Below are 14,885 nucleotides of genomic sequence, written 5' to 3' on the forward strand. Positions count from 1 at the left end.
GATCATAGTAAATTACATTGTTTTTCAGTTTTGTTATTTTGGACTGAGTATGGCTTATGCCTAGGCATGAATTGCTTCTTCTTCACAAAGATTTTGCTAATATATTAAATATGAAATGCGGTCATTAGTTTCATCCTCAAGGAAAAAAAAATCTAATTATCATTCTGGACTAGGTACCTTCTTCCAAGGAAAGGTCTCTTGTACCAAAATGATAAGAGATTTGAAATTACCTTGGAGAGTGTTGGGAATACTTGCAAGCAGAGCTATGCTAACTTAATCTGACAGTACTGGAGTCTTTGTGGAATTTAGAGATAACAGCTTGGATCCATTTAAATCCAATGATTTTTGGCACAACTTGCTGCTGTTCATTTCTTATAATTCTCTTTCTGCACCTTTCAAAATTAAGACTGTCTTATTGCTAGTCATGTGAAAACTTACATCCGTGTCCTCTTTTTTTCCCCCCAGATTGCTGTCAAAATGAGTGAAACTCCTTCAACTAGTTACTCAGTGAATCAGCCAAACTCCTCTGAGAGTGAACAGAGTTTATCTACACGCCATTTCAATGTTACTGAACCTGTAGTGGCCAAACGGATCTGTTTCTATAAAAGTGGAGATCCTCAGTTTAATGGAATCAAAATGGTCATTAATAACCGGTCTTACAAAACATTTGATGCCTTGCTGGATAGCTTATCCAAAAGGGTCCCATTACCTTTTGGAGTAAGGAATATCAGTACACCAAAAGGGAGACACTGCATCACCAATCTTGAAGACCTCGAAGATGGAAAATCTTATATTTGCTCCCATCAGAGGAAAATGAAGCCTATCAACCTAGAACGGGCTAGCAAAAAGCCATTGCCTTGGCAGATCAGTAGGCCCGTCAGCACTCGCCGTCGTGCTGTGCAATTAGCAAGGGAGAATGAAATTGGACTTGGACACAGAGAAAGAAAAATAACAACTCCTAAAAAGATGCTTGTTTTCAAAAATGGAGATGTAAGACTCAGACGCACCATAATTCTGGGAAAGAAAAATACACAAACCTTTGAGGCCTTTCTGGACTATATGAGTGAATTAATGCAATATCCAGTCGTGAAACTATATACCACTGATGGCAGAAAGGTGAGAATAAGAGAAGTGATGATGTTTGCTTCTAGGTTATTTTTAACTAAAATAGAATAAAATAATAAAAAAAGTGACTTTTTCAATTGTAAACTAGAGACACTGGCCTGGTATAGTATCTAATGTGCTGAATTTCAGCTGTTGCCTTTCTATGGTTGTTCCCCTTTAGGAAGGCTACTAGCTTGAAGGAAATAAATATACATGAACCTAGCAATAACAGAGAAACAAGTGGGGATATTGTATTTCAAATCTTCATGCAAAGTCACTTTTCTTACTTAGGTCTCTTTCACGCATTCTTTCAGTTATATATTTTTTTCCCTATTTAAACAGAAATTTACCTTAGTCTTAAAGCTGTTTTCTGTGATTTTTAAAGCTGTAAAATATTATAGGTAGTATCTAATAGCCATAACTACTTTATTATTACACATATGTTTTGCCATTAATGCCTTAGAACTAGGAGACCTTATATTTTACAGTATCTAAACTGCAGACCAAATTTGGTACCTCTAAACCCGGATGTTGCAGCAATAATAATCCTGAATTTCATTTTACACACTGTTCTATATAATTTTATCGCATTTAGTGCTTTTCCTGCATGTTGTTTAACTGGAAAGAAGGACTTGTGATCATACCTCTCTCAGACATCAGGTATCTGGAAAGGGAATTCCATGCAGAGTGCTTGTTCAAGGGAAATCTTGTGTTTTCCCTCCGTTTGGTCAAGATCTGTATTAGGCTGGGAAACTCTCCCTATCTCCTATGTCAGTGAAATGCAATTTTCAAGCCTTATCTTGCAATATATTTTGGAACATAAATTCAAATCTGTTAGTCAAGGCCCTGAACAACTTGATCCAAAGTTAGACCTGTTTTGTATACTAGATGACCTCCAGACATCTTTTCCAATACATATTTTGTGATTCTGTTCAGTTCCACCATGGCAGTACATGTGAAATGTTTGTGATGTATTCTGAATTTTCCTTTTCTTCCTCCGAATAGATGTTCATATATATACCTACTTTCAAATTCATAGTCTTATTCCATGGTTATGATTGATCACTCTTCATTGATGAAATAAAACAACATATGCAAGCAATGACATTATAAGAAAATTTTGATCTGTATCCAAGTGTTGTTTCTTGAAGTCAGAACAGAGATAAGAATTGCCTTATAGGAACTGAAAAATTAATTCTATTCTGTGATACATATTTAATAGACAGCTGCAAAATGATGTAGAGACTAAGAAGTGAAGATATTACAGCATAAAAAGGATAAATCTCTTACTTTTTTTTTTTTTTTTTTTTTTTTTTTTTTCAGGTTCCTAATCTTCAGGCCCTGATATTGTGCTCTGGAGCTGTAGTCGCAGCAGGGAGAGAGCCTTTTAAACCAAGCAATTATGATTCCCTTGGGTATTCACGACCAGCTAAATTGCTTGGAATTGCAAATCGTGTGTACCCAAAAGCAAATGCCAAGTCAGAAAGTGAAAACAGTAAGTTCTTTGAATTAATTTTTATTCTATTATTTGGTTTATCTCTCTCAGTATAAGACATAAACCATGACAATCTTACTGGGATCAAGGATATTCTAAAAGGACAGCTGAAAATTTATCTGTAAACATAAGAAAGATGAAAGTGTTTATTTTCATTTTAAAACATGTTTCTTCTCATGCAGCTAGCATGCATATTTTGTCTCAAACTGACTTATTTAGAACATGGATACAAATCTATATGTATATTTTGTTGTAATGCACTTGATTGTCATTTTCATTAATTTTTTGGCATCACATTTATTAACAGTGGAGGTAAAATAAATCCTACAGGTTACTTCAGAGTTCTTAACTGGCTGAATTTATTGAGGAAAACTTTTGTGCTGTTTTTAGGACCTAGCAAATGGGGATTTGACTTGTCGTTATCATGACTTTTTTTCCCATGTTCCATGCTCCACATAAACATGAAAACCATTAGAGCACTCATCTACTTACAAACTCAACATGTTTTTGTGAAGCTGAATCCTATAGGAAATTCCAAATCCTTATGACTGTAATATAAGCTTTTTGGTTAAGTTTTGGAAAGGATACACAAATACATACTTTCACTACTCAAGGAGTTGTGTCACTGACAAGAGTCAGTGTGTGTGAGTTGGCCAGTGGATGGTCAAGAATTGTTTTTGTCCTGAGACTTTCCGTGGTAATCCTCACTATGTCATGGAGCACATTGCTACATGAGGCACTACTATTTACTTAAAGGTGTTTTTTCCACATCCTTCATAGTTCATTATGTCTCTACTAAACTACTCATTTTAGTTTTTCTCATACTTCATGTTCTTTGACATTCCACAGCTTCAGAGCTGTTGGTCTGGTCTCCATTAAAGGAGTTAGTCTAAAATATTTCATGGGAAAGCATATGCATGGGAAACCCACAGAGCATTCCCGCTGAAATTATAGACACCTATCTATAATATCAATGTGTCAATCATGAAAGTCTTTTTATAAAAACTTTTGTCACTTTCTTGAGCAAAACATGCTTAAATTCAAGTAATGTGAGATAAGTTAGTATTAGTTATGTTAAAATAGCTTCCTGCAAGCAAAACCTTTCAATTAAATTAAAACTTCTATATATTTAGGTATCAGTAACAGTTGTAGATGTCTTTGTGTGGGTATACATGCACCATTTCACTCACAGCCAGATCTGCTTGGAAGACAGCAAAGTTTTATTTTTACCTTATTTTCTTTTATTTCTCACCTCTTCAGTGACAACCATAAGAAAGAGATAAGTCATTATTTAAAGAGCCAAATTATTAAAGGTTTATCAAATGACTGAATGTCTAAAAGTATTCTCCTTGACTTTACTGTGTTTTGCACCATTTACATCTAGAGTACTGTAGCATAAAATGTACGTGTATCTCAGAATGTCATAATTTAAATTCAGATTTTATAAGCAGTTCAAGCGCTTCAATGTTTACTTATCTATAGGGGACTGAAAATGTAGCCTTTAGTCACGTGTGTCAATGACACTACTAAAAGCAATGACACATGCTGCAGATTGTTGAATTAATCCCAGAGATATATATTTAGACCACGACTGACACCTTTTAGCACTAACTGTAAGGACGAATAGGAGGTGATATGTTAGCAATTGTCAGGGCATGGAAAAGATGTAAATTTAGTAGCCTGAAGGCCCAACAGATGCAGGTCTGTGAACTTCTTAAAAAAAGTTCAAAGTAGCCTCAACTCCCAAATGAGTATAAAAAGAAAGAATTTAGAAAATGTAGTCTGTTTTTTTTAGTCTTTGGAGCTTCAGATAGGACTATTGCTCAGGCATTAGAAAGGGCCTGTTGAAAAAATATATGATGTGGAAAAGTAGTTAAACCTTTGATGTTCTATTAAAAATTAGTTGTATTTCTCTCTTGAACAACTTCTGAAAATTAATAGCAAAATTAGATATGATTTTTTTTTCTATTTCTTTTTCTTTTATTTTTCTTTCTAATACTCTAGAAAAAAAAAAAAAAAAAAACAAACACAACTTCATTAGGTTCTTTTCTACTAATTTATCTCCTTTCTTTCTTTTTTTTTTTTTTGTTTTGCTGCCTGTCTGCTGTCTTACCATCTGGATCCTTATCCATGATATCTGTCTGCTCTACTTTCCAACTATTGAATGAATTTGGATTCTTTCAATGTAATTATTGGTAGCGAGAGTTGAAGTGATCTCTAGCTCTAGATCTCAGATATTCTCAGTTTCTTCTGGTAAAGAGTCCAGCAACGATAACAACTCAAATGATAACAACTCAGAGTCTTCCTATGTTACAGCCAATCATAATGGTATAGGAGAAAATCAGTCAGTTAATGGGGAAGAATTATCTGTGGCACAGTTTGAAGATGACATTGAGAAATCTGTTCACCTTAATCAAGATGGCAGTATGACAGTGGAAATGAAAGTTCGATTCAAGATTAAAGAGGAAGAAACCATTAAATGGACAACAACTGTAAGTCGCGCTGGCCTTTCAGGTGACAAAAATGTTACCATTTGCAATTCTGCAATGGCTGCAGAAGACTGCTTATCTAATGTAAATATGTCAGAACGTATAGAACCAATGGACACTCCATTTTTGGACAGCTACAATAAAGGAGATGGAGACTCATCAAAACAATTCAATGAAGAAGTCTCAGGCAAAGAATCAGAATCTGATTTAAAAATGGATGGTTATAATATCCATCAGAAGAGCAAATCTGAAGATCTAGATATAAGCAATGTACCTGAGGATAATATCAGACCTCGCTTTTATAGGCCTCCTACCCCTGGGCCAAGACGTGTTAGACAAAAGAAAGCAGTAGTTGAAAGTGTCACCTTGGTATCTGAGAAAGAGGTTCAGGAAAAGACAATAGGACAGTTTTCCTATAGTGAGGAAATACAGAATGGAGAAAACAAATCTGAGTATTGCATGGTAGCACATTCAAGCAGAAAAAAATCAAGTGTCAGTAATCCAAAGTTTAGTGAGATGAGTGACAATGACATATTAAGGCTTTCTTCAGAGAATATAAAAGAAGAAATGCTTTTTAAAGTAAGTCACAAAAGTCATGATTTAACCACAAATAGGAAGACATTAGATGTGCCTGATGACAATGAATTGGTACAGAACATACTGGAGAAATCAGTTGTGGAGCAAGGTGTGTATAATAGCTTATTATCAACCTGCAAAGCTAACATCAGTGGTTTCATACCATCATCAAAAAATTACCAGGCAGCTAGGCCAGTTTCAGCAGATCATATCCACGAATTATGTGATATTAAACAAATAAAAAGGTCACTGAGTTCTTACATTGGATATTCAGAATTATCTCGGTCAAAAAATGAAGAAAGAAAATGCAAAGCTTCCAGTTTATTAACTTCTCAAAATTCAGTGCATTCAGTCTGTTCTGAACACAATGAGATGGAGAAAATGATAGCTTCATGTAGTAAAGCACCTGAGAAAATAAATCCAACAACTGCATTCTCTCCTGTTAGTGAAAGTGAGAATCAAATCAGTGTCAGGGCCGAATCTTTGACAGCATCTCATCTGATTGATGAAAGCCAATCTGCATCTTCCCTTACTAAAAAGAAGAAGAGAAAATTATTGTCTAACTTTCTAGAGAAAGGTATATATGAAAATCAAAAAGATAAAGAAATTTCAGGGATAATTAAAAGTGAAGACATGCTTGTCACAAGCAAAACTACACAAGTTTCCACAACCCAGGATAATTGTTCTGAAATGCTTCAGAAAAAAAAAATGGAATTACTTGTAAAAAGCAATGATAGGTCTGACAATTCAGACAAAAGCATATGTCCTGAAGATGATTATGATCCCCATAATTCAGTGGAACAAAATGGATTATCACCTAATGAAAAAACAAGAACTAAGAAGCGGTTGGCTGAGGTAAAATCAAAGTCAGGCAAAAAAAATAGTTCCCTTTTGTCTGTAAAGAGTGAAGATGATCTAATGACAGTTGATTCAAAAAATGAAACTGAAAACAGTCAGGATACACAGAGTACTGTGAAAGAAGGCAAGCATCTCACAACTAATTCTATTGAACAGACACCTAACTTGGCAATGATTTCAAAGACATTGTCAGAAGTGCCAAAGGTTCATAAAGTAGAAAAAGGAAGGGAGGATAACATTTTGGAAAATTTGTCATTAAAGAAAGAGAAAAAGCAAAAGAAGATGAAGAAAAATTTAAGTAAAGGTGCAAATAAATTAAATATGTCAGAGAGCTCCATTACAGTAGAGGCTCTGAAACAAGAGAATTTTCAAGAGGAGATTGTTGAGCATTCACTTGAAAACTATGTCCAAACTTGGCTGAAAAACCTGTCACCAAATGCTGTCTTACCCCCTATAAAGAAAAAAGAGGTGAATGTGGATAATAGCGATGTCTGTCATGTTTCTAAAGAAAACACTGATGCTTTTATAGATAAAGAAGCTAAATTTATTACAAATACAATACACGTGACTGGAAAAAAACACCTGTTTGAACATAATCAAACCAAAAAAACATTAAAGCCTCTTTTTGAATTGGGAACTTTAGAAGAATCATCCAAATATTCACATCAAAACCAAACTGACTCTTTGATTTGTGGTAATACAACGATGGTAGAAGAATCCAAGTATTTACTACAGTCAGAATTTCATCATGACAGTCAACTGCACGTGTTTCATGAAACACATGGCAATGATAAAAAGGCGTCAGAGCCTGATATTCAAGACACAGATCTGTGCCATAGAAAAAAATCTGAAGTTGCTGTTCAAGTTGATTGTTCGATTGTCAGTGAGAAAATGGGAACTGATATTCAGAATAATTGTATGTCTAGCATGCTGCTTCGTGAGTTACAATCAACTTTGCTTGGTCTCCAGAAAGAGCACGCTGGATGTATAGGAAAAACATACAGTCTTTCAGATATTTCTCCTCCAGCTTTTGGTTCTTCCTCCAATCTCCTCCTAGCTTGGCTACTAGTACTGAGTCTGAGAGAGAGCTTGATTGGTACAACCAAAGATGATATGCAAAATGCTACCTGTAGCTGTTCTGAAGTAATTACACAGTTACAGTTTCTGAAACATGCAACAGTTATGCAAAAAGTTGATGAACTGAAGGCTGCTTTCTCACATTTTCAAGAAACAACAGAACATAACTTATTACATGCTGTGAAGGAATTCAAAAAACAGGATTCCACACACTGCCATGAGAATATACCCATACTTGAAAATCATAGTGGTATACATTTGCATGAAGAAGAAAAATCAGTTGAACCTTGTATTGAAAAGAACAGTTTAAATTCTGAAGAAGCTCTAACATTATCAGGTGAATTTGAAAGCTATTCAGATATACAGGAAGAGCTTTGTAGAGCAACAGAGATTTCAGATTTGAGTGCTTCGAAAACACAACTAGATGGTCAATATGCTGATACTAACTCTGTTAAATGTAATCTTTCATCAGCTATAGAGCCATCTGAAACAAATGAAGAAATGGCTTATAATCTAAATGAAAAGCCTCATGACAAAAACATTAATGAAGAGTCAGATACTTCAGTAGAGCCTAATTCAACAGTTCACAGTGTAACTTCTAATGATAAAAATTGCATTTTAGATCAGGATACTTCTGAGATAGAAGGTGAAAAATATATTGTAGATGTTATTACTCATCAAAGGGAAGATGAAAAAGTTGATCCAAAGTCAACAGGTAATGATAAAAGAACAAACAATCAACTTAAACTAGTTGCTGACACCTCTGCAGAATATAATTATGAGGATTGTTCTGTACAGGAAGGGAAGGATGACACAGAAACTTGTGAGGAAACCTCTGAGAGGTTATCTACAGTCTCTCCATTATCTTTTTGTTATGAATCTAAGCAAATTACAGAATGTGATATGAGTGAAGGAGAACAGAAATTGCAAGTAGACGAATTGGAGAACAAAACATGTTCAGACACTTCTGAATTAAAAAAATGCTTAAAAAGTCCTGCTACTTCAGACTGGTCAGATTACAGACCAGATACTGAGGAGAGTGATTGTAACTTCAGAGCATCCAGTGATTTGACCAATGAAAGTGGAGAAGAAGCAATACTTGAAAAACATTATAATACTGGCTATGTAAAAAGAACTATTGAACGACTCTATGGTAAGACAGAAGCTTCATTTAAGCCTGACTTTCAGAAAGGATTTCCTTACATGTCCAAAACATTACAGAAAGATGCTGAAGAATTCAGCTCTGCAGTGGTGAAAAAGAACATTCAATTTTTTCAAGAACCTAGGCCTTGTTTTGCAGAGAAATTTTCACATTCTTCATTGTCATCACAAGAATTTCCAGAAATCATTAGCAAAGATGAAACTACATGGAGAAAAGAACGTATTTCTTCACCAACTACTCCTAATGGAGAAGAGACAAATTATATTAATGACAACTCAGGGGAACCTCCAAAGCAACATTGTCAACCTAGTGTACATGCTAATGAAGAGGAAGGAATATTGATTGATAAAGGCAAATGGCTTCTCAAAGAAAACCATTTGATAAGAAGATCACCACCTGAGCGGACTGGAATGTATGGCAATTTGGATACAACATCAACAGACACAGTGCTTGATACTAACAGTGATGATGCTCCATACTCACACTTTGGCAATCTGAATCAGTATCCAGTCCTCAATGAAGTATCTTCTTCAGAGCTTGAAGAGATGGCTAAGCCCTCTAAAAATTTTTGCAACTACTTCAACATGCCTCACAGTAGTGATTCAGACCCTCTACAGGATGACTTAAGTAGGGAAAGCAAACTTTGCCTCAATGGAAAAATCACCTCCCTTCCTGTAGGGAACAAAGAAAAGATCAAACCTTCAGTCATGGTAGGTTCTACTTCCACACATCTTTCCACAGAAGCTGATACCAATTTTCCAGCCTTTACATCTGTAGAATTTAGATTGCCTGATAACAAGGTGCATCCATTGGAACAGCCTTTAAATGATGAACCCATACGATCTCAGCCAACTGATGTTAGCAATGCTAACAGAAATGCTCTTCAGGAAGATTCTCTGGATAAGCTCCATGCTATATGTGGCCAACATTGTCCAATACTGACGGTGATGGTTACACCAATTAATGAGGAGCAGAGAGGATATGCTTACCAAAAGGCATCTGATATTGAGAACCAGATGGGTCTATGTTTGTTAGCCAGTAAGAGTGAACATTTACAATGGTTAGGCAAAGATTTAGTAAAAGATGAAAATAATTATGTGACCCTGAAGAGGAACTTCATCAATAAGATTGCCAATAATATTTTTACCAGGTATTATGCTAATAACACTATAGATTTTATTAGTAACATTGGGATACTTACATCTTCAACTCTGAAAGACAAGAGCAATTTAAGGAGGTTACAAGGTATAAAGAATATGAATTTAAAGCCGATGGAAGTCAGCATTTGTCAAGACAACGTATCCAAGCACATGCCCAGTGATTATATGGTGGACACAAAGAGTAAGCCACCCAACACAAAGCCAGAAGTATGCCAAATATTAAGAATGAGCCCAATTCACATTGTTGGAGAAAAATTGTCTCCCTTGTTGACAGATCAAGCAGAAACCTGTCATTCTGAAATATTTCTAAAATGTGACACTTTTATAAATAACATTGAACATACTGCCTCTGAAAATATGAAAAATGCAAAGGCCTTTTCTAAAGAAGAAGAAGAAGGAGGAGGAAGAGGAGGAGAAGGAGAAGAAGGAAAAGAAGGAGAAGAAGAAAGAGAAGAAGGAGGAGGAGAAGGAGGAGAAGTTTGCTTTTGTGCCATGAACAATGGATACGGCAAAGATAAGAAAGACATGTAATAGAGGTCTTGGAAGTTCCATAACATCAGATTAGTGACAACTTCAATAAAAATATTATCAAAATAAACTGCTGAATGCCACATCCAATAAAACTTCCAATGTGAATACAACCCAGATAAATGTAAAACATAACGGTGTATCTTTATGGAAATATACATAATAGCTTAGTTTATTTATTTATTTATTTTTTGTCAGAAACAACATAGGAAAAACCAAACAAATAAACATACAAACTGTTCTAATGGTGGTTTCTTAGCTAAAAGAAAAAAATATTTTCTCTTAAATGTTATCTGTTCAGACATATTTAGTAATATACAAACCATGTCTTCTGTAGAGAAAAAACTACTACTAATTAAACAAACAAACAAACAAACAAAAAATCAAATTTTAAATATCTGCCTAAATTCTAAGATAAGATCCTTATATTCCATGACTTTCAAGAAAGAGTTTGAGAACTACCATTCCATGTAAATGCTTTGTCTGGGACAAAATCAAAAGATATCTTTAATTTGAAATGAAAAGTAGGAAATATTATTCAATTGCTGTAATACATTGAGAAATAGAAAATGGTAGTCATGTTAACTTTACATAGATTAATCAAACAACTATTTCAGTTTTTAAAGCCAACTTCAGAATAGTTATGTGGGTAAAGATGACTTTTGGTCTCCATATAGGAACATCAAGACCACAAATGAAATTTGCCTCTTTTATCCAGAGGATAGAGGAAAGGGAGCTTATTTATTATTTAGGCTTACACAGGTGCTGAGAAGGGAGATTGTGCATCCAGACTTGACTGACTTTGCCATATTCCCTTCAGAGGCTGCACCACTGACACTTAAAACTGTTCTACATACACTACAAGTGTTAATTGTGTTCTTTTTTTTAACCTTTGTACTCCTTTTTTTTTTCTTTTTTTTTTTTTTTTCTGTAAATATGGTGTAATATGAGAATCCTAGGCATATTTTATATGTTTCAGAGTCTTTCAATCTAATATTAGAATTATTTTGGATGCCTATTTACACAATTTTTTATTATCCTTTATACTTAGTATTCAGTTATATATGGTTTACAATTTTCAGAAAATGATTTTAAATATAAAATTGGAAAATACTTAATGTATATTGTGATTAGGAAGAGTATTTAATTTTGTTTGTTTGCTTAGATTTTAACCCCTAGTTCTGCACAATAACTTACTTCAGTATCAACCAAGTCAGAGCTATACCTGAAGTAAAGTGCTATTTTTTCAGGTAGAGAATGAGAATTTGTCCATTCTGTACTCTTGGAGGCTGCATCTAGACTAACTGGCATGTACATGGTACCACATGCTGGACCGTGGTCATTTAGTTATCCAGACTGGGGACTTAATTAAAGCCTGACACAAATCCCTTTTGGTCCATGGGCCTTGATTGTCTCCCTCTGGAGAACAAGGCACATATAAGAGAAATAGAAGCAGGACCTGGAACAAAAGGGATTTGAAGTATGGGTAGGAAACCTAGAAGCTCTCAAATTCCTTTTAAGGAGTCTAGTGTTAGCCATGTTTCCTTGTAAATAACTGATAAGTTTCTGTTGTTTGAAGCAGTGTTATATTCTATGTAATAAACCAACATTAAAACCCTAAAGCAATGTTGTGATATTTACTAATAAATTGCATGCCAAATAGCCGTGTGTTTATCTGACTACACTGGACTTATTTATGATTTTCTTATTCCCATCTTCACATTTTTGGGCATCTTTTTTGGCATGTTTTGGAACTACTCCAAATGAAGAGTCTCAAGGATATTTTTTCATCCTTTTACCTATGGTAAAATAAAATAGAAATAAAACCTATGGTTTGAAAATGAAGCTTAAAATAAGTAGAATCCAATTAAATGCCATATAGCAGTCTGCATACAAAGTTTCTATGCCATAAAAAATGTCAAAAGGTTAAACTGACAGTTATATGCATTACTTGCAGTCTTTCTGTTGGATTCTGTTGCATCCTGTGGTGCATTCACAACACTTTAATTTTCAGACTTTCAAGAACCTTTAATCAGATGTTTATTGTAGTGTTACTGAGCAAACTGAGCACTTGAAAGGTGAGAGGTGTGGTATGGACTTAGATTACAATTAACACAGACAACAGCAAGCACTGAAATTTTTGTTGTATTCACTGAAGGACTCCTGATTTCAGAATGTTAACAGGAAGAGAAAGAATAAAATAATAAGCTCAGAGCAGGACAAAAGGTTGACAGTAAGATGTTCAATGCTGTCACAAAGTTTATTTATTCGTTTATGGTTCAGGGAGGATACAGAATATTAAGTGGCTGAGATACACAGAGAAAATAAAATTGCTTTTATTAGGTTGGAAAGGACTGAAGACAGACCCTCAAAAACTGTTGACTAGAGGAACCTGTTGATTGACAGAGGGAAAAACACCATGAGGAGTAATATAAACTTCTCATATATAGCTTAATTCTGTAAATTAGCTGCAAAATGCATAGAGTCTTTCTGAATGAGCCAGGGTAAAATATACTTGGAAATGACAAGCATATCAAATAATATGTAAAGAACAGAACAGAAGAAAATTCAGTAGGCATTTAAAGGCTTTATATAAATTATGCTATTCTTCTGGAAGGGATTATATTTCTGTCTTGCTGTTGTTAAAAAAAGAAATAGCCAAAGTAACATGTAGACTATAGGCCTATGAAGAGAATTTCAGTTTATCTAGTTTGTCTCTCTACTAGAAAAACAAACAAGCAAACAAACAAAAACCCACACAGAATCATGTAATAATTTATTATAAAATCATATAAATAATGTACAACATTTAAGGACTAAGTCTCGTGTTAAAACTTATTAGCTATAGTCATTGTCATTTCCATTGAAGGGGTGTTCTAGAGCTTGGGTCCTTTTGCTGATATCTATCTTAACTGTTTTCCAATTTCTATCCAAAATCTAGTCGTAGTTAGTCTACATTCATGTGTACCAAAACCATCGGTATCATTAAATTAGATATGTATTTTCCTCCTCCTGATACCTTTTGACAAAATCAGATATTCTCTCACCTCTTTTTCCACATAAGGCATTGTCTTCATTTCCTTTAATCATAATGGTTGTCTTTTCCAGGACCTATTCTAGCTTCAATTACTTTGTTTTTGAATATGGTTGCCAGACCTCATTGCAGCTTGTGAAAGATTCTCTTTCTGAACTCTTGGACTCTGACAGTAAAATTTCTCTAATTAGAAATCTTTCTCTTGGTGCATCTTACAGTCACATTGTTGCATCATATTAGTGACTATGACGTCTCTCTCTCTCTTTTAAATGATAAAATCACTGTTTGTAGCATTATGTTTTGGTAGTATTTTAGAAATGCATTTCCTTTCATTTTATGCTGTTTTGTATTGCTTTTTAATACTATGGATTTTCTGATCCTCTTATGCTTAATAAATAACTCTTAGTAACTATGTTACAGAACCTATGTTATGAAGTATATTGACAAATTATGAAATCCTGATCAATCCCAACACAGATTCACGAACAATTTACTACTATCCCTATAAATTAATAGCTCTTATATCAACACAAACTTATAATTTCCCATGTAGGTAGTTATTTTGTTACTCTGCAGTCTAGTACTAATCTAATTCTCAATTTAAACTACTAATTTCTCATATAATGCTGAGGATGTACATCTATTGTAATTTCCTTGTCTAAAAAGATGAATTATTATGTCCCACGCAATGTCATTGTCTCTAAATTGGAGAGATATGGATTTGATGGATGTATCACTCGGAGGATAAGAAGCTGACTGGATGGTGGCACTCAAAGAGTTTTGGGTTTTCAAATTCAACACATGGTGCACATAGCCTTTTCTTTGCCTATTCTCTTTCAATGGTCAAACAATATTTTTACAAATTTGTTTTATTTTCATTTTTTACATCTCACTTTTGAGTTCATTTAACTTCATTAACCTGTTCTCTTACTTTTGGAAATGTGCTGTTTTTAAATCAAAAGCTTCATTTAAGATATTCTTTTGGTCCTACCTTAATTTAAAATGAATCAGTTTATGATTGCTTATTCAGGGGTATTTTGTACATCTCTTTCTAAAGGGCCATCTGCCCATCAAATCTAATTAAAAATTGTATTTTCCTCTAGTGATCATTTCAGGAAGAAATGTACAGATTCTGACATTTAGAAATAACTTCTTTCTACCATCTAGTAGGATTTATTCTCCTAAATTCACAAGTTAGACGGTCTCATTATGTTTTTGACTTGCATTGTCTATTTTTCAAATATCTTGTTCCAAAGTAAATGTAATCCAAATAGATTCTGTTTCGTTTTGCATTTTCCATGTGTACACTTGTAGCTTTCCTGAAGGCTGCATACCTAACTTATCTTTTGCGATCCATGCTCCAAGTATGACTGCTTTTTCATAATTTTAGTTACCTCTGACT

General features: G+C 34.3%; 1 protein-coding gene across 1 annotated transcript in view; it reads left to right on the forward strand.

The window, feature by feature from the left end:
* Positions 1-469: 469 nt before the first annotated feature.
* Positions 470-14,885, forward strand: part of RP1 (RP1 axonemal microtubule associated) — a 188,800-nt gene continuing 174,384 nt past the window's right edge. Inside the window, exons 1-2 of the mRNA XM_068671868.1 lie at positions 470-1,116; positions 2,428-2,599. Of these exons, the coding sequence (XP_068527969.1) occupies positions 478-1,116; positions 2,428-2,599 (811 nt within the window). The 5' untranslated portion in view covers positions 470-477. The remainder of the gene's footprint in view (positions 1,117-2,427; positions 2,600-14,885) is intronic.

Source organism: Anas acuta, chromosome 2 (genome assembly GCF_963932015.1).
Source record: "Anas acuta chromosome 2, bAnaAcu1.1, whole genome shotgun sequence".
In the NCBI taxonomy this organism is placed as follows: domain Eukaryota; kingdom Metazoa; phylum Chordata; class Aves; order Anseriformes; family Anatidae; genus Anas; species Anas acuta.